The sequence below is a fragment of the Sminthopsis crassicaudata genome, chromosome X (genome assembly GCF_048593235.1).
Source record: "Sminthopsis crassicaudata isolate SCR6 chromosome X, ASM4859323v1, whole genome shotgun sequence".
Lineage (NCBI taxonomy): Eukaryota > Metazoa > Chordata > Mammalia > Dasyuromorphia > Dasyuridae > Sminthopsis > Sminthopsis crassicaudata.
Window position 1 is genome coordinate 22,609,954 of NC_133623.1, and position 21,115 is coordinate 22,631,068.

At 41.1% G+C, this 21,115-nt stretch overlaps 1 protein-coding gene across 1 annotated transcript in view; it reads left to right on the forward strand.

Moving 5' to 3' along the window:
* Positions 1-21,115, forward strand: part of HDX (highly divergent homeobox) — a 102,050-nt gene that overhangs the window by 43,182 nt on the left and 37,753 nt on the right. Inside the window, 2 exon segments of the mRNA XM_074278324.1 lie at positions 1,853-1,906; positions 18,660-18,806. Coding sequence (XP_074134425.1) covers positions 1,853-1,906; positions 18,660-18,806 — 201 coding nt within the window.

Here is a 21,115-nt window from a genome sequence, read left to right on the forward strand (position 1 = left end):
GAAGTTTTTCTTGATGTTCCCAGCTGGCAATGACCTTACACATCATGTGCTAAGTACTCTGTTGTACCAAGCATGGAACATTTTGTGTTAGAATTATGTTTGGGGCTCATGTCATCCTGCTGTATTGTAAACCCCATGAAAATAAGCATGTCTTAACTCAACTGTCTCCCTTAGCTCAGCCCAGGATTTTACCAAAGCAAGCACTTCACTGTTTGTAGAATGAATGGCTGCTGAGTAGCCTAATGTGATTTGCCTATTATTATCTTAAAGACAGATCACAGTCCTGGTAGCACAGGCACAGTAATGGTTTTTTCCCAATGTTTGAATTATTGTACACAGGCACTCTCTCACATCTCCAAGAGGCAGTTTTCTTGTCGGTAGATATAATGGACCAGCCCTGGGTATAATTTATCAAAAAGAATGGCTTTTCCTGATAGACAGCTCTTGCATCTACAGAGAAAAGTTTGGTTCTGGCTCTGCCTGGCTAAGAAAACTCCCGACCAGTTTGAGTTCAGCCTTTGATGGTGTACCCTAGGGACCCTAAGGTGCCTCGAGCCTAAGGTTGTCCTGGGGCTAAGTTATGTGCTTGGTGCTGTTCTAGAGTAGAGCACTTTTATCCTTACCTTTCCTTGATTGTTTCTTTGCGTTGCCTTTCTTTGTATCCCCGGTCTTAGTCCTGCAACTTCCTGGTACTTGGTGGCTTCTCTATAAATTCTAGTTTACCCACCCACATTCCCTGGGGCCAGCTTTGGAGTGCTATTCTCCCCCTCCTCCCACTTTCCAGGTGACAGTGGTGGGATGCATTGGTCAGTTCTTTTCAGAGTTGGACTATTATCCTATCTAATGGGATTTGGCAGCTTGCATTCAGTTATCTTTTCTGTAGGTCAGTGGGGGCAGTTGAGAGTGGGTTGAGAAATTCGTCCTCAACAGCCATAATGGGTCAAATGAATCCTCTTCACCTACCCCTCCCAACTGTAATTAAAGCTCTGAGTCCCTTTACATTCATGGGAAATGATTGCAGTTCATTTGCAGAAATTTGAAGTGGCCTGAGCTCTCTGAAAGCCCTGTTTAAGAGTAAGGTGATGGTATTATCTAAAACCTCTTTATCAGCATTGAGCACCCGAATGTGACAGGTCTTTTTAGAGAAGTGTTCTTCTCTCTAGAGAAATTTGACATGGAAGAATTATGCCTCTGACTCATATTTCCCTTCCCCCTTCTCTCTATTCATAGGTCTTTTCTGTAGTTGAAACTTTCTTGAAGTTAATGAATCTCTGAGAAAAGGGATTGTAGCATTTCCTAAAAGAGGAGTAAACTTACTTCTACCAACTATAACCATTTGGATGATAATCTCTTTCTGTGATTTTTTTTTTTTTTGGTAGAAGGGTGGGAGTGGGGACTTTGAGATATTTTATTGTTTGAGCAAAACTTCACTTCCAAGAATACTTGGAAAAAATACTTGTGTAGGGTCAGTCCAGTGACGATTCTGAAAAGTAAACTGAGGTCATCTTTCTCAATACTGTGGAGCACATGTCTATAATTTCTGCCATATTTTTGCTTTTGTTTTTAATAACTTTATTGTGTATAGAATTAAAACAAAACCAGCCTGTTTCCTCAGTTGCCCAAATAATTCCACAATGCAATGTTATGAAAATATTTCTAAATTTCTAGGGGGACCTTGTCACCTCCCTTCTAAAATTAAGAAAGTCCTTTAGATCTCTTGGGGTAAATGAAGGAATCACTTTGGTTGGCATAGGGGATGTGCTCTGGAAATAGACCCATCTCTTTCATGTTGATCTACCTCCCACCCGTGTCAATGTCTACCTGACCGAGACTCCATTTGTTGTTTCCACAGATTTCAGGAAACCTTACTGTGCCTTGGATTACAGGGTGTTCTAGAAAAAGAGCAGTAAGTAAATTTTTATATAAAGCAGCAAGCGGGTCATACCTTCCTTATTGTTGTTAGGAATGCCATGTAGAAAACTGCCCTGGTTTTGTAATGCTGGGAATATAGAACTTCATTAAGATTGTTTTACCTCAGAGGCTATATTTTGAAGTAATATTTGCACAATGTTTACAAATTCCACCAAATAATGGTAACCTTTAAAAAAATACTGCAATCAGCATACCTAAGAAAGTCTTGCAACAGGTTGTTACAGCTGGAAAATCATTTTCATAAACTCTTAATTGGTAAGTTTTCCTGGGTCTGATTGGTGCCAGCTAATTTGGCTTAACAATTGAATCTTGATTGGGACTAAAATTAGAAGGAATTTCTAATCTTTGTTAAATAGTTTCTCCTATCACTTTGTATTTGAATGTTCAGGGGAGCCTAATAAACCCTCAGGTTATACCCATCTCTCTTTTGGTCCTCCTCTGGTTTTCAGTAATCAGATTCGAGAAACATTTGCATTGTATTACAGAGATTTGGGAATGCTAGATGGGGTGACTGGTCCCTCTCCCCATCAGTTCTATAGACAATAAACCTTGATGCTCTGTTCTCTCCAGCCCTTAATCCACTCAGATTCCTCCCAGTCTAATTACCCTCAATCTCTTCTCTCTCCTTTTCTTCTCCTGTTCCCTGAATGATCTGACTTAACTAACATCCCTGTCTCTACCTCTTTTCTTTTGAACCTCTCTGCTAACCTCTTCATTCCCTCACTGTGCTTCTGTTTGGCATCTTTCTAAGGCCTAGATACTCAGTTCTGGTTTGCACTGAGGACTGAGTCTTGAGGATGAGAGCTCCAGAGAAATTGCTAACTTGCATGCCCATAGCTCTCCAGTTTTTCACGAAAGCACTATAAAGCAATAGCTCCCTCCCCTACTTCCACCCCCATTCCCACCCCAACACATCTTGAAGAACACGTCAAGCTTTATTAAGAATGTGTTATCGTGTGTTGTATTTGCATATAATTTCTGTATATAGGCACCATACCAAAAGGAAGCCTTTGTTAAATAGATTGACTGCTAAATGGACAGTGACTTGTGAGCACATCTGGCAATGAAGATTTCTTATTTAATCAAATTTGTTGCACCCATATTATCAAAGCAGCATGAGAAAGTTGGCTGTGGCACGGAAACGGGCTCATTATAGAAAACTGAGCTTTGGTGTGGCAGCCATTCAGACTGGCTTCCTACCTGGATGATTTGGGCAAAAGATGGCAGTGGATATGGGTGTCCTTAAGATGTTTTACCTGGACCGTTTCTCACCAAATTGTAGCCTTTCTGTACTTTCAGAGGAAGAGGACTGGATTTCCTGTTTCCATGGTTGGTTTGGGTTTTTTGTTTTGTTTTGTTTTGTTTTGTTTTTGTATTTGTATCCCTAAACATTTTTTTTTTTGTGAGTATTCAATGATTGATTATCTAATTCAGTCAATGGAATAGCATTAAATGAACTGAATATGGGAAGAGAGCTGGAAAATGCAGGAAGTTCTGAGAGCAAGGTCCACAGCTTGGGAAGGCCTGCAGGCTCCACCAAGAGAATTCAAACTGCTAGATGGGAACTCTACTTCGGAAAGTCAGCAGTGGGCTTTGTACCATTAAGCCTAACTTTGCCCAATGAACTCCTTTTCTCTTTTTGTTAAGACACCCAATTTTGAAAACCAATCAAATTTATTTCACTTTGGTTTGAATCCTTCTTCATTTCCTCTTGCTCTCCTCTGCATACACCAACTTCTTAGAGCCCTTAAAATTATATTTTGTGTTATTTAAATCCTGAGAGAATCTTGCTGTTGAAAGTAAAGCTTGCCTGATTTGAACATGACAAACTATTGTCCAAGTTCTATCACAACATATCTCCAATTTCACGAAAAAGAGACCTGAGTCATCTTAGGGTGTCTAAGAAACCTAATAAAGAAGTAATAACCACTATCTGGAACATTAAACCATTTTCAAACAAAGAAAGTATAAGGAGTCATGTTCAAGGAAAGAGTGGGAAGGAGGGAGGATCATTAAGCTAACCCCTTGAACCTCTAGTTTACTTTCCTTTTAAAAATAATTATAAAAATGCTTTTGGGAAATCAGCTGTTAAATACCTTTAAAAAATCTGTTTGAGTGTTTATTCTTCCTTAGTTTCATTTGCACTCAATGTTATGGGCATTAGTACAATTTGGCAAATACAGGAAGGAAGCCATGCTGAGTTGGGACCATAAATCTCCAGGCTGCAATAATGCTGTAAATCTCCTCTGAAAATATGAGGATGTAAGAAAGGATTATTTAGGAGCCCTTTGTTCACTCTGCTTGATATTAATTTTGGGGTAATTATTAAATTACATGTAAAATTGAAATTGTATTAGTTTAAAAAGCAAGGCCAAAACTCGAGGCGGTTTGCTGTGGTGGATAAAGCGTTGGAGTCCAGAAGGACAGAGGTTTGCATTTCACCTCTACCACCAAGCAACATAGTTCCCACTTCCGATCCTCAGTTTCCTCATATGTCACATGGTGATAATAGCTGTAGTGCCCAACTCACAGGGGAATAGTGAAGTTCAAGTGAGAACATAGATTTCAAATGCTTTGCCAACTACAAAATACCTGAGTAATGTCTGTTTTTGTGGTTGTTACCTTGAAGTGAACCTCCTTCTTGCTTGGGTACACCAGTGATCAGGGCCATTTTGGTGGATATAAGACTACCATTTTACCACCACTGAAGTTTGATAGTTGTATCACCTTCTGCAACAGGTTGGCACTATTTTGATGGTGCATATTTATGTGCTATACTTATTACAGACTAAATAAACTATTATAGACTATATGAATAATTTGAAATCGGTTTCAAAGTGAGTTAGTTACATCGGCAAGGAAAACAGAAGCCTGTATTTATAGGTGCAGCTTTTCCCATGTTTTTCCCCTACTTGATGGACGATAGTTATTAGGTATTGCAGTTTCTTGAAACTCATCTTTTTCAATAATATTTCAACAGACTGCCTTGGGAACAGAAGAAAATGGACATTTGAGATATGTGCCTTGTAAAATCAATTAATCTTCTTTTGATTCATTTTTTAATATAAAGAATACCTAGTTCTCCATCTACATTTGCAAATAAAACATCTGTAGAAGGTCAAAGTACATTCAGTACTTGCCAGTGAAGTCATAAGATTGAGGTGCTAAGGAAAGGTTTGAATGGCACAGATAGTAAAGAGCTGCTCAAGAGATGGTATTTTTCCTCGACAAAAAAGAAATGTATTGAATATATATTTGAACTTTGCATCAAGATTATTACTTTTCATAAGATACTTTCTTACTGTTCACATTAACTTTTGTAGATAAGGGAGAAAAGGGAAGAATCCGTTTTAAGATATCTTTTTTTTTTAATTGGGAAAATAATTATTCAAAAACGGTAGCAGGTCTGTTTTATAAGCAGATACATTTTTGGATACATTTTTGTATTTATCTCCAATGGAACCCATCTCACAAGTCTTGTTAGTCTGATTCAGTTGAGTTTTTTTTTGACGTGGGAATAAAGTTGTTCCGGGAACACTGTAGTGCATTGCATTCAGTAGTCTTTGACAAGAAAAGATGTTTTTGACCTAAAGTCAAAAGGAAGTAGCATAGAGGGGATTGCAGGTCAGGAGACATGGGTTCTAGACCCAGCTCAGTCACTTTCTGGATGACTTTAAGCTAGTCCCATAAGACTGGCAGAATAAGAGAGATGGTCTTATTGAATTACATGGTTCATTGCAGTGCTTATGTTCCATGATGTCGTATCTCTCAGTACTTTTCAAAATCTTTTTTTTTCTTTTTAGAATGATTTTTGCAGCAAGCAATATTGGAAAATTGTGCAGTTGACTTTGCATCTTCTTCACTCATATTACTATCTTAGACTAGGTACAGGGAAAATTCAATTCAAATGAATACCAGTAGAACAAAGGTTCCGTATAACTACGCTATTTTCCACAGAATGACCCATAGTATGTGGGCCTGTGGATATTTGGCCCTTCACAGAATCACTTTTGAATAACTTCCTTCCTTCCTTCAATTCTCTGGAGCCAAACAAGTAGCTTCAAGAGCCCAGAACAGAATTATTGGCCCAGTACAGATATAGCCCTAGTCCATGGTAACTGTTGTTTATGTGATGACATCATCAACAAATGAGCAAATATGATTAAATGAGATTTATTTTTGAAATGTTTGTGAAAGAGAATGTGAGATGAATAGAGTTACTTCATTCACTGCTTTGAGGAATGTGAAATAAATAGAAACTTCCTAAAAGACTTTGTTTTTAAATTTCTCTGCCTTCTTGATATTGTTTATGTAAATTTTCTCCCACTTACCAGTAGTTGAAAGATAAGTTGAGGACCACATGACCTAGACTATGTTCTTAGTGCCATGTTTTCCAACATTTTTATCAGTGACTCGGATAAAGACGGAGATAAATGACTTATCAAATTTATGAATGACTTGAGACTAGAAGGCATGGCCAACCTAGATTAGATAATAGAATCGAGATCCAACAGGTTTTTGACAACCTAAAATGAATCTAAATTCGATGACATTTGATAGAGATACATTTAAAGTCCTATACTGTATAGCTGATCTTTAAAATCCAAGTCAGGATGGAGGAGGAATAGCAAAATAATAGTACCTATGAAAAAGTCCTGGATTTTAGCAGACAAGCAGCTCTCTACAAATCAACAATGTGACATGGCAGCCAAAATGAAGCTGCCATGATCTTGAGCTACATTAAGAGAGAAGTGTAGTATCCAGATACTAGGGAGGTATGGTAGTTCCCTTCTTTCTGCCCTCTGTCCAGACCATGGTCTGGAGTGTTGTGCTGAGTTCTGGGCATCATGTTTTAGGGAGAGGGGACCAAGACAGACTAGAGCATGTACAGAAGAGGATAACTAGCAACAATAGGAGTATCACTGGAAAGAAGTAGAACTGTTTAGCTCAATTAGGACTTGAGGGGAGACGGGATAGTCATCCTCAAATATGGAAGAGCTCTTAGGTGGAAATAAAACTTGTTCTCCTTGGCCTCAGGGGGTTGAACAGGTGGAAGCTATAGAGAAAGAAATTTCAACTGACTTAGATGGGAAAAAGTGCTAACAGAGCTGCCCCATACTGGAACAAACTGCCACCGGAGTTGAGTTTCAGATCCCTGGACTTCTTTGAGCAGAGGCTCAGTGACCCCTTGTTAGAGATGGAGAGGTAGTTTCTACCCAGGTGCTAGTTGGACTTGACCTTTGACATTACATATTCTTCCTGATTAGATACTGGCTCAAAAGCCCCGATCTATAGTTAAATTTTGTCCTGCAGCAGAGTTGGGTGTCTTTTGGAGTTTGTGTAGGACAGAAAGAAAGCATGTGGGTGAGAAGCATAGAGGAGACATGTGGGTTCTAGACCTAACTTTGCTACCAGTTGGCTCTATAGCCTTGTCATTTGGATTCTCTGGGCCTTGGGCTCCTTGTCTTTTAAATGAGATTTTTGGAACACTTGCTTTCTCTAGCCCCTTCAGATTTTATCTCAAAGAGGGAAAAGCTTCAAGAGAATAGAAAAGGACAAACAAACAAAAGGACAGATTAGCAGAGACACTGACTGAGAAGCCATCTGTAACTACTGACTCCCATGTTTGTTTTCTGAAGCCTAGAAAGTCCTTGAAAATGGTCTGTGCATGTGTTTGAGGCGATCCTTATTGAAAACATGAGAAGGAAAACAGGCAGGATTTTGTGAGCAAAAAAATTTACTATCCATCAGCTATTCAGGAGGATGCTATAGATACAATTAACTCATATTTTAGCAAAGCATTTTACCCAAATCACTCACGCTATTCTTGTGGGTGGGGGGGTAGTGAAGAGATGTAGGATAGATGATGCTTCAATTGCATAGATTTGATAGGCCTGAATGTACATTTTATACTCAGTTTAAAAAAAATCAGTGTCCCAAGTACATGATGGGGGAGTGTGGCTGCATATTTGAAGAAGACTTCTAAGCTTTAGTGGACTGCAAAGTTAATATGGTGGCCAAAAGAGCAAACGCAGTCTTAAGTGGCACTCTAACTGAGACACAGTGCCCAAGGCGAGGGAGGTTGCAGTCTTTTCTGTGCTTGGCCCGGGGTACACTACATCTGGAAAATCGGGAGCACTGGAAGCTGGAGGGCAACCAGATGGCAAAGGGCTTTGGGACTATGCCATGCTAGAAGGAACTGGGGATGTTTAGCCTGGAGAAAAAAAAAAGATTTAGGGGAGACCTGATGGCTGTCTTCAAGTCAAGTGAAAGAAGGAATTGATTTGTTCTGTTTGGCCTCAGAGGCCAGAACTGGGAGTAATAAGTAGCAGATACAAAGACTGAAATTTTGGCCTGATGTCGAGAAAAAAAACTTGGTAGCAATTAGAGCTGGCCAAAAGTGGAATAGGCAGCCTCAGGAGGAGTGAGTTCACCCTCACTAGAAGCCTTTCAGATGAAGGGTTAATGACCACTTGTCAAGTGTGATGTGGAAGGAATCCTTGTTTAGTTATAGGTTGGACTAGATGGCCTCTGAGGTCCTTTCCAACTCTGAGATGCCATGATTCTTTGATCGATTGCTATAAAGATATGAGTAGCTCCTGCAATGGGATTCTGCAGCAGATCTTAAATTTTCAAAATGCTACTTCTGGGAGTTGAAGGAGGGAAAGAAGTTCTCTAGCTTTGGATTTGTTTACTCCAGTGAATGACTGGGAGCTAGAAAACTGAGCATTTCAGATGTGGGGGGGAGGTCTTGTGGCTGTACAAATTCTCCTTTTAAGGAAATTATTGTTAAAACTGAGATGGATGGAGCTTGATAAGAGTAGTTCACAACAATTAGACTCAGTCAGGTGAGGCTGAGGCCTCTCTCAGATGTGGGCCCCCTCCTCTGTTTTCTAAAGTTAGTTCTCTAAACAAAAATAACATCTTCTTTAAAAAAAAATATTAGCTTTCTATTTTCAAAATATTTGCAAAGGTAGGTTTCAACATTCCCCCTTGCAAAATCTTATGTTCCAAATTTTTCTCCCTCCCTTCTCCCCTTCCCTCTGCCTCAGACAGTAATCCAATATATGTTAAACACATACAATTCTTCTATATATATTTCCACATTTATCATGCTGCACAAGGTAAATCAGATCAAAAAAGAAAAAAGTGGAGAAAAAAGCAAGCAAACAACAACAAAAAATGGTAAAAATACTGCATTGTGATCCACACTCAGTCCCCATAGTCCTCTCTCTGGATGCAGATGGCTCTCTCCATCACAAGTCTATTGGCATTGGTCTGAATCACGTCATTGTTGAAGAGGGCCACGTCCATCAGAGTTGATCATCACATAATCTTGTTGTTGCCGTGTACAATGATCTCCTGGTTCTGCTCACTTCACTGAGCATCAGTTCCTGTTAGTCTCTCCAGGCCTCTCTGAAATCATCCTGCTGATCTTTTCTTATAGAACAATCATGTTCCATCACATTCATATACCATAATTTATTCAGCCATTCTCCAACTGTTGGGCATCCACTTTCAAGTTCCTTGCCACTACAAAAAGGGCTATCACAAACATTTTTTTTGCATATGAGAAATCACCTATCTTCACTCAGAAGAGATTATTTATTTCCACATCAGTAGTCCCCCTCCCTATTGTGAAATCACAAGCCTTCCCCCCTACCAAGAAAAAAAATATTTGGTAACATTATTTCAGGAGTTATTGAAATCTTTGGGACAATCCATTTTTTCATTTCAAGAAGCTTTTACTTTGGGTCTTTAAGTGCCATAAAAATCTCTGTTTTTTAAATAATTTAACCAGATTCTCATATTTTTAGAAACAATGAAGATTTGTTCTGAGTGGCTTGGTTGTGTTTCCTCTGTGCAGTCCTAGAAAACTCAACTTACAGATACTTAGAAATCTGGGAAATTGGTTCCAGTGGTCACACTGGGTCAGAAGTCAGCATAGTGCCAGTGTAAGGTTCAAAGCTCCAGGTAAAACAACAGCTTGGAAATCAGAAGCTGGGTGGCCACTTATAAGCCAAGAGACAGTCTTCCATTTCCCCACTTGCCAATGAAGGTAATAATTTTTTCACCGTGCCCTTCAATTTTCCAAGCTTAAGTTTAAGTGGCTAGTATTTTCCAAGGTGATTCCAATCCCACCACTCCTCCCCTGGAGGATCTAATATGTTGGCCACTGCCTTGATGTACCAGTCCAAGCTATTTGGGTGCTGAGGCCTTCCTCCCATTCCTCCCAAGGGCTCTCTGTGATGCTTTCTGAAAAGAAGAGGCTTGGGCTATGTTTGCATGAAATAAGCTCAACTCTTTGGCATAGCCTTGTGATCTTGTTTCTGCTATGCATTCTGAAAATGTTATTAAAAAATATATTTGTGGATGAGCCATAGTTATTAAAGTTGACATCTTTTCAATAAAGAAAAAACAAGTCAAAGCTGGGGAATGGTAATGAGACATAGGTTACCTTAACACAGCCACTTTCAAAAGTATGAATATTGTTAATACAGAGTAGCCTGAATAATTATATCTATTTTTTTCCCTTTCACCTGCAGGTGGGGGGTTGGGGTGGCAGGGTAATTTCCTGTTAAATAGAGTTTTTATTAAATTAAATTAGTCTTGACTCACAGTTGCTACAAATCAAATTTCTAATTTTCATGAGTATATTTGCCCATTCCCAGGTAGGGGCCCTTCTGCCCCCTCATCCCATCAAGTCTAGGCAGAGATTCAAACTGTTGAGCCTTTCCAATTTTAATAACTTACAAAAACAATTTAAAATATTGGTTAGACTTTAGCACAAGAAGATGAAGAAATTTTAAAGAGACAGTCCTAAAAGAAATGGTCTGCAATGAAGCTTTAGCTAGAGGAAAAAGAATTGAGGAGAGACAAGTTTGATTGGGAAGGAACTTAGATTGCAAATGCTTTGTCTTTCAGTAAATTTCCAAGACACTCAGAGCAGACTGGTGGGTTGTTTTTTAGTTATTTAATTTTTTTTCTACCGCAGACCTCTGTAAACAATGCTGCCACACAATCCCGTACCATGCACCCAGCGGACAGTCAATAAATGTTAATTGGCTGGCTGACAAAACATCTTTTCCAGCAAAAGGCTGGCCATCGATTTCTTGCCGCATTTAAAGTTATGCAGAAAGTCCTTTTCATTAAGCATTTCTTTATGTCACATATTAAGCAGAGCATATTGGTGACCTGATATAACACTGCACAAAAACACAAGAAAACAAGCTGATGTAGAAAATCTGTCTGTGCTTTTCCCACAATAACATGCAGATTTAGAAAAGTATCTGAACAAAGTATTTGTACTGAAATTGCCTCATTTCTCATCCCAAACAGTGTGGCGATTGTCTTTAGAGGTACAAGGCATGCATGCAGAGGGTTGCCCTTTCAACAACAATATAGACATGTGCATAGTTTTTTGCAATTAGACTATGTCTATATATTCTGTATTGTATATTTCATGCTTCTTGCTTGTCTTACATTTCCTAGTTGCTCGAGCTAGAAGTGACAGGCTAGGGGGAAAGTAGGGAGAGGGTGCGGCTAACCAGTTCCCATATGCAAAAGGCCCTACAACAGTTTGCTACGTCTTCAGTTCAGGGGATCATAATCCTGAGGTTCACATAAGGAAATGTCGTATGGCCTCAGTAGCTCCCCCAACTACCTCCTAAAAAAATCCCAGGGATGGGAATACCCACCAAGCAGTGCCTTACCTTGGCCAGGGAATTAACCACTACTGTTTTGTTTCATTTGTTCCATTCTGGAGGCTATTTGATCCTCTGGTGCAGATAGCTAGAGGGATGCCATGTTCCCTATTTTGCAAATATGCAAATTCACACTACCAGGATACAAGAGAAGCAATGTGATGAGATTTAGGGAGGTTGGACTAAGCAGCTTCAAAGGCCTCTCTCAGTTCCGGAATCTCCATCTATCCCTACCTCCACAAAGCTTGCAGGCAAATTTCCAGTCTGCCATAAAATCCATCTTGTTTTAAAAGTGCAGGTTACCCATACAGACCACTTGGTACTTTGGGGGATGGAGATCATCTTCTGAGATTGGATGAATCTACTTAATAGACTATGATGGAGGATAAAGCACCCTGTATATCTGACTTGTTCCATCTCTGGCTTCTAGGGAACATTGGGTAATTGAGTTGGGAGGTGGGGTGGGGGCCACTTATCATTCTTACTTGGGAGGTTACTTCCTTAACACTGAACAACAATTCTTGGAATATGGTTTTCGCTTGTTGCCTGCTAACTTTGGAAGAGAAACTTTGATGTTCCTGTCCAGAGAATATGAGATCACTCTAGAGACTTCCTTAACGAGTCTGGTGTTCTGTGTTCAGTAGTTTTATTCCTGGAAGTGATCATATAGATATCTCTCCTCCCTCCCCCCCCTCCCCGCTACCACCACCTCCTTCTGCTTGTCAATTAAAGGGATTCTTCTCCCCCCCCATTTCTGTCTCACATCATTCTCTGTGACAGTCCTCTAGCAGATAGGTAGCAGTAATCGAAAGGGCTTGAGTGACGAGCAAAAACATTGAAATGTTAGCTTGGCAATATCCGTTTCGGGCCTGGAGTTTATTGCTGATTAAAAGAAAGAAAGAGGAATGTAGCCTTCCAGAAGCCTTGGCTGCATGGCTACATTGTGAAGATTTATGATGCTCCTTTAGGAGCATCACCAGAGGACTATATTAGTTCTAATAAGGCAGCCCAGCGAGAGAGGTTTGTACCGACCAGGATATTGGAGGTGCATTATGTTTCATAAGTACAAAGTACTTTGGAAGGAAAGCAAACAAGGAAAAGTTATGGCTCGCTTATAAAAATCATTGTAAAAAATGACGGCCCAAGTTTATCTATCTGTGAGTGTCATAGATAATGTAATGAACCCTGCTTCTTCAGCCTCTCTCAGCTAGATGGATTGCCCCCCATCAGATGCTTTAAAATTTAATAGGAAGTGGAGAGACCTGTAGGTTTACAGGGATGGCTAGATCTCCCGCGTGTAATAATGTAGCTAAGAATTGTTTCTGATATTAATAAGGTCCATTTATTTTGCATCTGTCTGGTTTTCTTTTAGTGGTCATACACCCAATTAACTTCATTATATTGTTACACTACTTGCACTATTACTCAGGACCAGTAGTTTGAGGAAAATGAATTTTGTGTATATTATTAATATTTTTTACCTCTGTTGTTCCATTCTCTTGTGAATTGAAGCTCAGGTAAAGCCCTGTTAAAATAATTTGATTGCTTCATTGGGCACATGTGTGTCTGTTTGCACTGTGTGTATGCATGTGTGTGTGTGTACACCTACTATGTGCAAAGAACACGCAACCATTTATTATGGAGGGGGGAGCCTTTGAAATGATTTTTCTAATGATGACAATACAACTATTTGCCTTTAGCCAAAGACTTGCTTCTAATTGTCTTAAGGGACATAGAACAGATCTTGTATCAGGTGGCATTTTCCATTTCTGAAAGAGAAAAATGGATTTCACAAAGGAATTCCCGGAATTGGGCAGTACAGCAAATACGCAGGCAGCCCGGGCTGCCAGTTACAGAACATAGCCATCCGTCCTCTGCCATGGCCACACCTTCAACTGCAGTACTTTGGCTCGGCCTGGCTTTTCCATCTACAACACTGTTTGGCAAGGATAGCTCCTCAGCCACCTCCATTTTGTTTATTTCCCCCCTTAGAAAAATCTTATTGCATGAAAGTCGAAGGACCTGCCGCATCCCAGCATCCCAGGCCTGTGGGGGTGGGGAGGATGCCCTCCAGGAGAGGTTCCTCTTTCTTCTGTCAAGGAAAGTGGATGTGTTTTACTCACAAATCTGGGGATTGTGCTTAATCAAAGAGATTGATAAAAGCTGAATTTCTCTATTTGAAGAACCACCCTAGAGAGTGTTGGGGGATATTAGCAAATAGATTGTTGTATTCAAGCTAGATTACTATTTTGATTTATTGAGTCTTTTAATCAAGGGTATTATGGACTGTATTCTCATTCATTCTCTCTCTCTCTCTCTCTTCCCCCCCCCTTCCTCCCCTTTTCTCCCTCCCCTTCTCCTTATGATTGGTACCATATCAAGTAATGGTTTTGTTCTATGGGAATATTTTTCCTCATGCATAACTGTCAGAGATTATCAGCTTGAGAGTTCTCCTTACACTTTGATGCCTCTTCTTTCACCAAACTGCTGAAGGGGGTATACAGCGTCTACAGACTGTGTGTACATATGGTATGACCATAAAATCAGGAAAGTTTTTAGAAAACTGTAATAAACATAGCCAACTGTAAATTGTCTTCTGCACATTTGATAAGAAAATTACAAATGCCTGTAAACAAATCACTCACCAAAGTGTTGAATGGTACTATGCCAAGTACAGATCCCTGGAGCACTCTGCTAGAGACCTCCCCCGTGCTTCTAACATTGACCAGTGTTCCCGACTACCCTTTGAGTCTTGTCATTCAACTTGTCCTGAGCCACCGAACTAGACTATGATCTCGCTCCCACCTCTCTTTATTTTTTTCGTAAAAGTGTAGCACTAGAGAACTTTTCCAGTGCTTTGCTGCTAATCAAGCATTCCCTCAATCTATCAGGCTACTAGTTACTCTATCAAAAATGGGTTGTTTGATGTTCATTGACTTCTCTTATTTGCTTTCATCATTTTGTCAAATTGTCCATTTTTTCCACTCAGCTCCAGGTGGATCCCCTCTGCCCCCTCTGCTTCTTTTCCTTCTTTGTTTTATCTTTAAAGCCTTTTTTCCCCCATTGTCTCATGGAAGACTTCATTCTCCCCAAGAGCCTGGAGAGTAGAGAGTTATTCCTTTAGTCCTTTTGCCTCCTTCTTAGGAAGGAGAATGAACTATTGTATACGTACATCCTGTTACTCGTCATGGGAATAAACATAGGCGTAGTACACTCTCTATAGGTTATTGCAAAACACCCCTTGCCCTCCATACCGCCTGGAAGTGAGATCCTTAGTTCTCTGTCATTCTTGTTGGTAGCTTTCAAGATCATAGGGTGGGGTGGGAAGGGGAGGCTTCAGGGGTCTCAAGCTAGACCTTATTTATAATGGGCCTCCTGTCTTTTCTGCAGAGATGATGCTAGTTTGTTCAGCTGCCTTTGATTGGCAATTAGCAGCTTCCTGTCAATGGCCCAATTCAAACAAGCTGCCTGCAGCTGTTTGTGACAGGGTATCCAACAGAATCCAATTACCAGTCATTTTTTCCCTTCTTCCTACCTCTTCCATCCTCTCTAGATGATCAGATTTCTGAAACCTGTCTTGACACCTCTCCACCACAGCTCCTCATGTCAAGGTTATTTATAAATAAAGATAAGACAGTTCAATTCCAATGTAATTTAATCCAGTGATGCAGCTTAGAATTATCTCCCAATTGTCCCCAATTTGCTAAAGGGTTTTGTCTGCTCCTAAGCCTGACAGGAGAAAGTCTTAGGCTATGGGCTGCCATGGACCATGGAGAGCTCAAAAGACCTTGATGGTCATCTAGTCTACCTTCCATTTTCTAGATTAGGACACTGTGGCCCCAGAGAGACTAGAGCCAAGTTCAGTGATCTTTCCATTTTATCCATGCCCCCTGGGGTTGATTTGTTCTAAAAGATGAGACCCCAGGATTTCTACTGATTCCCAGAAGGGCTTCTCCCTTGGGCAGACCTTTCCCATATTATTCTTTGGATTTACGTGCACCGCTTTTAATTTTCTGCGTGCCAATTGCCGTAGTTTTCTTTATGTAAATAAATGATGACTCTAAAAGAAACTCTTAGAAAACAATAAATGAAAGACAGGGAGATTCCTGTTACTTAGAACAGGAGCTCTGCACCCCCGATTCCAAAGCAGGGATTCACTAGCCAGATGTGCCTCCACAGCCGATACAAAGGCCAAAAATGTTCCATGGCCTCAGCCTCCCTTGGACTGCATGTGCAAAGTGACGTTAATAGTCATCTAGTCATTTGGGCCAAACCTCTTCTATTTCTTCGATCTGATCACCAAAGAGCTCTTTTTGCCAATTTAGGAAGATAATCCTTTGCTTTAGCCAGGGAAGTCTAGGCAGGCACTCACACATAGTAGGTGCTTGAGTTTGTTGCATTAGGCTGTATCATTAGTCCTTGGACAGTATCTACTACATGAAGCCTGCGCCTTTGAATCCGGTACAACTAGTGAAAGACAGAGGTCACTCTGAGTTGGGTTTTTTCCTGACTACTCTATGAGAAATTCCTTTCTCCCTTAAACCCTAGCCCCTTTTCCTTTTCCAAAGGGGCATTTGAAGTTTTAATGCTAATTGATTTTTATTACCTTATTTATTTTCTTAGTTAAAATATGCTCTTAGGAGCCTTAAAAATAATTGCTCTTTCCCAATAAGCTTCTACTTAAGAGGCATTGTCAAAATAGGTCGATTTCAGTGCTGCTAATGTTGAGACCCCAGCACATTTCCAGCAAATCAAATCAGTTTTTATTTAGTTCAATTTAGGGGACTAGGCGGCTTTGGATGCCCTCTAAATGAATTACAAATTAATTGGCTGAGTGTGCTCAGCGTTCTGTTTATTATTCCTTTCAGACTGGCAGGAATGCACATTAGCTTGCATCGGGGCATTTGGGACAATGGAAAATTATATGAGTATTTAGTCTGGTCATTCTGCTGGGTGAGCTACATCTACCCAGGACCTTTCTACAATTTCTTTGCATCCTCTTTTCTTTTGAGACATCTCAGCTCTCCATCTATTTTGCAATCAGTCTGGTCCAAGTACCTAATGAGATTTTTATGTTATAAATCACTTCAAGAGTTTCTCCTCTTGATTAGAAAAAGTTGGATAGGATATTTTGATTCACTTATTGGGAAGATGTAATTTAGTACTAGTACTTGTAATGAATGTTACTAATCATTAGGTTTTTTTCAAGGACAGGAGAAAAACAGACTTAGCAGATAATATTGACTCATACGAATAACTGTAGCAATACATTTCTTATGAAGAGATCCACTTTAATTGGAGAGACAGAGTGATGCAGTGACAGAGTGCTGGCCTTGGAATCAGGAAAAACTTGGATTCAGATCCTACTTCTGACACTTCCTGGTTGTGGCATGCTGGGCAAGTCATTTAAACTTTATAAACTTTACTTCCCTCCTCTCTAAAATGAGGGTGATCTCTATAGTCCTGACCTCATAGGCTTATTGGGAGAATCGATTGAGAGAATGAATTTTTTAAGCACTTTGTAAACCTGAAAGCACTAGATAAGTGATTATTTCCTATTTGATAGAAGTTCATTCTCTGAAGAGTAACTGTGAAATTTCTAGATTGCTTTCCCCCAAGTGACAAGATGTACTTCCCATAAGCCTTTCAAAAGTATCCTGCATGTGGTCTCCCCTTGTTTACCTGACCTTTGCCTATTGAGATGTTCTAGCATGTTAGGATCATTTTCCCACAGTCTGTGAGCAGAAGAAGAGCTTTTCAGTTCCCGGATGGACCCAAGACCTCTTTCCCTTTGAACGGTCAGCATGCTAGAGGGGAGCCAATGGCTCCCACGGCAGGGTGTCTTTTCCCTTGAAGAAGTACCTTCTCTCCAAGGTTTTCAGGATGACTGCCCTGCCCCTTGCTAATTGGAATCATCCTGGGCTATTACAAAAGCATAAATAGTAATTGGCGGCCTAGTGAGTAGGTCACCGGACAAACGATTACCGGTCCTGCCTTGTCTGAGCTTTGGCGTGGCCTCCCAGGGTAACACTGGACAGATTATTTTCTCCTTTGCCCAGTTCCTTCTCTGTGAGATGGAGGGTGACAACGTGAGCCTTGGAAAGGGAAGTGATTTTTTCCTAAAAGTGAGCAATAAGTGGAAAGGCCGTGATTTGAACCCAGATCACAAGATCATCAGAAGCTTCCTCTGGTTCAGATCTCTCCTTTGAGGAAACTGAGACCCAGGCAGGGTAAATGTCTTGCTTGTGGTCACCCAGGTAGTACGGGGGAGGGTAGGAAGCAGTATTTCAAACCCAGATCCTTCTTTCTTTCTGTTGTATCCCACTGCCTCTGTCTTGCTCCCCAATTTGCAAGGGGGCCTTATAGATTGGTTGAATGAAGGCAATTGCTAAAGCCCTTGTTTATTGGCAAAAGCCATACTCCAAGTATGAGGTGTTTGTGTCATGCTTAGAAGGAGTGAGATGAAAAGGGAGTCTGCTGCCATATTAGAGCTCTTCTGGCAGGGCTGGATTTGTGGTCTCTTTCCTGTTGTCCCTAATGAGAGTGCTGAAAGGAAGCCTGTGGAAGGCAGATTGAGATGAGCTTGGTTTAAAAGCCCTCCCCTTGGAAAGGTTTGACTGATGCGACCCCTGCCACATCATGTTAAATGTTGTGGAAAATCCCCATTTCCAAAAATGACTTCCATTGTTATATCTCCAGGCAGTGGGGTGTCCTCAAAAGAACTGTGGCTGGGAAATCAGAAGCCCTAGGTTTGAGCCAGGTTCCTTACTAACCTCTGTGGGACTCGGTGTCATCATCCATTAAGGAGGGGGGGCTGGAAGACAGGGCCAGAGAAGGTCCTCTCTGACTCTGAATCCTGTGAAACCCAAAGCCCATCACCACATGTGCTCAGGAAGGCTAGCTGATCCCATTAAACATCAAAGAGATGCTCTGAGCTGGTCAGCCAGGCACATCTCATCCTGGGCAGCCGCTCGGTCCAATCCTTTCATTCCAGGCTTCTAATGAGAACATTCTGTTTTGCAGCTCCAGGACCGCACCCAGTTCAGCGACCGCGATTTAGCCACCCTCAAGAAATATTGGGACAATGGCATGACAAGTTTGGGCTCTGTTTGCAGAGAGAAAATTGAAGCAGTTGCTGCAGAATTAAATGTTGACTGTGAAATAGTCCGGGTAAGACTTGTGATCCTTCTCTGATGGAGGTGGAAGGGGAGTGTGGAAGCATGCCTTTTAAAGTTGCATGAGGCGACCCGAAATAGACGGCACATGGTAGGTAATGAAGAAACATGTTCCGAAGCACTCTCAGCTTGTTCCTGCTGTATGGAGATAAAAGCCTCCAGCTGAAGATTATATTGATCAGCCCCAAGGCCACATTTGACATTCCATTTGCAAGGAGTTTACATAAAATTTCAGTGATGACAATGATCCCAGAAGACCAAGAGGAAGTACTAGTTGGAAGAAAGTGGCCCAAATGTAATGCTCTTCAGAGGAAGGTCTCTGAAGCATTTTCTTATAAACATTCAGGGAGAGAAACAGAGTCAGGCAGAGAGAGAGAATGACCATGAGGGCAAAGGTCACAGGGTTATCAGTTTTTGAGTTAGCAGAGACCTTGGAGACCACCTAGTCTAAAGCTGTTCTTTTGTAGGTGAGAATACTGAGGCTCAAAGACAGAAAGCTGCAGAAGTGAGTCCTCTGACTTCCCAGTCTTGTCCTGCCTCATGCTCTGAGATACTGGCAGGGGTGGAGAACAGAGCTGCCTGCAAAAGGTTCAGTTGTTTCTTTTCCTTGAATCCAGATGGGAATTAACAATAAGAGGGTTGATGGAAGCCAGGACAGCTCTAGAGCAAGAGGATTTATGATCAGGCTGGACTCTTACTTTCGAAATGCTGCCAAAAGCCCATCTCAGCAAAGCAAGAGCATGAGCGATAAAGCCAACCTCTGTCACCGAGTGGGGGCAAAGAGGCGCCAGAATTTGGAGCTATCGCTCCCAGAGCAATCTGGCCGTTCATCTGATCCCTTTTGCTTTTACTCTTGGACCCGGGCAGCATAGGAAAGGTGAAAGGGGACATAACATCATGCTATCTCATCTGTGAAAATGGGTATCCTCAAAGTCTCAGTGTAAATGGAACATATTAAGGCTTAAATAACTTTATTTCTCCTTTTAATAAGCTATTAAAGTTGAAAACTGCACTAAGAGTTTGGGGCTACTCGGTGTATATAAGATAGACAGAATGGACAATAAGATTAGTTGACCAGCTGGTTTCAGTCACATACCATGTACAGAGTACCATGCTGGGCACAGGAGTGAAGCAAAATTTAAGGAAGACGGAGTACCTGTACCCATAACCTTTATGGCCTAGTAGGAGAGTGACTAACACATATGGCTGGCCTATACTATAGTATACCATAAATGCATTTGGGAATTGAAAAGCCAACTGCTATATGAGGTCTGAGGAGAAAAGGAAGACTTTTCTATAGATCACAGAATGAGAAATCAGAACTGGAAGGGACCTTATATAGACAGTTTAACGCCTCCATTTTGCAGATATGGAAGATGGGGAGGCGGGTAGTGTTAGGAGAACAGACCTTTGTCCAGTCTAGTGAAGTGGAGGCCTTTGAGGGTCATAGTGGACCAAAAGATGCCATCTAATGCACCTGTCTGAGACCAGATTCCCTTTGTAGAACATGATGTCACAACTGCCTAGGTACTATGGAAGGCTGTGCCAGTCCCAGGAAGCCACTTGAGGAGGGCTGCAAAAAAGGGAAAAAGTCATAAGTCATGGCAACAGCTAAGTAGGATAGGCCACATCCTTGTGAAAGCAGCTGATGGGTGCTAGTGTTAAGAAATCCTGTGCTGGAAAGAAATCTCCCTATTTGCACAAGCCAGCTAACTTAAAACTCCTCAGGAACCAAGGAAGCACCTGGACTAGCTTTGCCATTAGCAGAGGAAGAAACTGAGGTCCAGAGAGATGAAGTCACTTTCCCAAAGCATGCGGCCTCTTCCAGAGACAGGTTTGAAAGCTAGGCTACTCTGGTTTGCCATCCAGTGCTCTTTCCGAGTCCTCTCCTCTGGCTCCTTTGTCACACGCTTCCCCCTCGGTGTAGACCTTTGAGGAAAGACTGAATGATTGATCAGTCAGCATTTATTAGCCTCCTACTATATGGCAAGGCAAGATGCCTGATGCTGAGGATACAAATAAAAAGAATGAGGAACTTCTATTTTTCAATCTCCTCACCTCCCCTTCCTGGTTTCCTTTAAGTCTCAACTAACATCCCACCTTTTACTGGAGGCCTTTGGATTCTAGAGGTAATAGGGGACCACTGAAGTTGATACGAGGGTGGGGGAAGTCAGGGTGACGTGGGCAGATCTGTGCTGGAAGAAAATCATTTTGGCAGTTGTGTAGAGAATGGACTGGAGTTGGGAGAGGGTTAAGGCAGGGAGGCCATCAGGAGACCATTGCAGTCCCCAAGGTTTAAACCAA